Consider the following 2,149-nt stretch of genomic DNA (forward strand, 5'->3'; position numbering starts at 1 on the left):
TCTGGGCTGGTCTCTGGGGATGGGAGGACACAGGGGATGTGACCGCAGGGATGTGTGACATGGGGCACAGCGGTCAGGCTAGGGCCACTGCGGGGCTTTAGGATTCCTGGCTTAACCTCCCCTCAGCTCATGGCAACACCCGTCCGAGTACCCCCACACCAGGGGCTTACCTGTGGGTCCCCAACCTGACAGCCTGGCTGCAGCCCCTGAAGAGGGAGGTTTGCCCCACACTGGGGACCCCCAGGGACTCATCCCAGGTCCCCCTCCTCACGGGGCAATGCTTACCTCGGAAATTGAGTGCGGACGCGAAGGTCTGGTGCATGGGGATGCTGATCCTGCAGGGACATGGAGGGGAGAGCTCAGTGCCAGCTAGCCCCAGCCTTCGAGTGGCTGCTTGTGGGGTGGGAGCCCCAAAAAACAGCTGACCTTGCTGGTCCCCCCACCTTGTCCTGCCCCCCTGCCACTCACCGGTTCTCCTCGCCCTCCAGCAGCTTGCGGTATGTGGCGATCTCCACATCCAGGGCCATCTTGACATTGAGCAGGTCCTGGTACTCGCGCAGGTGCCGGGCCATCTCATCCTTCAGGTGCCGGATCTCCTCCTCCAGCCGGGCAATGGTGTCCTGGTATCCACTGGCCTCCCCCGCGAAGCGCTCCTCCATCTCCCGCATCTGGCGCATCAGCGAGTCATTCTGGAGGGACAGCGGGGCTCAGCAAAGGGGGAGGACCCAGAGGGGCCAGGGGTCACCAAGGGTGGGAGCTGGGGATGCTGGGGGGATCCTAGGGGACAGCCAGGGACCTGGGGAGAGCCGTGGTCAGCCCTGAGCTGGGTCCAGCTGATGTGGGACCATGATGTGTGGCCGTCACCCTCCATCTGCCCAGCACTGGGCAGCAGGGTCTGGCAGGGGCAAGCTGGGCAGGTGCTTGGCAACTCAGGCCCCCCAGCAAAACCATCCTGCCCCAGCAGGAGAGCACGGAGAGGTGCAGGAGCACTGGATGTCTGCCTAGGGGGTGGCACTGCCACGCTGGTGGCTGCTGGCTGGCTCCTGTGACCGTGACCATGCCAGAGGAGGACCGTTGTGCCGTGTTTGCTCGCAATCACCTTCCCAGCCTGCAACCAGACACCCCGAGCCCTGCACCCCGCCAGCCTGGAGCCTCCCAGTCTGGGGCACCTTTGGCAATCTGTGCCTTGACCCCGGGGCTCTGCCAAAACACTTCGCAGAGGCCCAGACTGCCACTGGGATACGTGCAGCCCAAATTTGGGGTACAAGTCCGCTCATGGCAGCAACTGGGAGAGCTGGAAAGAGTCCCCGACCCCAGAGATGTCCCAGACGTTCCCGAGTAGCCCTGGAGCAGCAGGTCCCTGCAGGCAAGCAGGGGGGTCTCAAGGTTGCCTGCAGCTCACCGTGCCCTTGAGGGCATCGATCTCGCAGGTGTAGGACTGGATCTGGTGCCGGTACTCCAGCATCTCCTGTTTCGCCTGCCGCAGCGCGTCATTGTTCTTGTTGGCTGCCTGTGTCAAGTCAGACACCTGGGGAGAGACCAGGGTCAGCGGGCATGGCCACCGGGACGGCCGGGACTTGCCACGCTGGGGCCAGGCTGGAGCCCACCGCCTCCCGCACCTTGGACTTGTACCAGTCCTCAGCCTCGGCGATGTTCTTGGCAGCGATGCTCTCGTACTGAGCACGGATGTCCCGCAGCGCAGCCGTCAGGTCGGGCTTGGAGATGTCCATCTCCACCTGGATGTGCTGCTCCTGCAGCTGAGCCTGCAGCTCCCGGATTTCCTGGGGGAGGGGACAAGGTGACAACTCAGGGCACCCGTTTCGTCCCCCGGTCCCACGGGTGCCCACAGGAAAGAGGGTCACCCGTGACCTACCTCCTCGTGCACCTTCTTGAGGAAGGCGATTTCCTCCTGCAGGGACTCGATGCGTCTTTCCAGGTCGATGCGTGCCAGCGTGGCTGCGTCCACGTCCTGGGGGGGACACACGGATTGAGGGGTGATGAGGGGCGGGGGGCGATGCGGGCAGAGCACCAGGGCTGGAAGGTACAAAGCTGTGGCCAGGGCCTTGCCCTGGAGCTGGGGCTGGACTGCTGGGGGGAGATAGGGGTGGGAGGGTAGGCAGAGATCCCACACTGCATGGGGGGAACAGGT

At 64.4% G+C, this 2,149-nt stretch overlaps 1 protein-coding gene across 1 annotated transcript in view; it reads right to left on the minus strand.

Moving 5' to 3' along the window:
- Window positions 1-170: 170 nt before the first annotated feature.
- DES (desmin) overlaps window positions 171-2,149 on the minus strand; it is a gene marked incomplete at both ends in the record, with an annotated part of 4,110 nt that continues 2,131 nt past the window's right edge. The window contains 5 exons of the mRNA XM_009697955.1: window positions 171-335; window positions 469-689; window positions 1,403-1,528; window positions 1,620-1,781; window positions 1,874-1,969. Coding sequence (XP_009696257.1) covers window positions 171-335; window positions 469-689; window positions 1,403-1,528; window positions 1,620-1,781; window positions 1,874-1,969 — 770 coding nt within the window. The remainder of the gene's footprint in view (window positions 336-468; window positions 690-1,402; window positions 1,529-1,619; window positions 1,782-1,873; window positions 1,970-2,149) is intronic.

This window comes from Cariama cristata, unplaced genomic scaffold, assembly GCF_000690535.1.
Source record: "Cariama cristata isolate BGI_N322 unplaced genomic scaffold, ASM69053v1 scaffold32933, whole genome shotgun sequence".
Classification (NCBI taxonomy): Eukaryota; Metazoa; Chordata; class Aves; order Cariamiformes; family Cariamidae; genus Cariama; species Cariama cristata.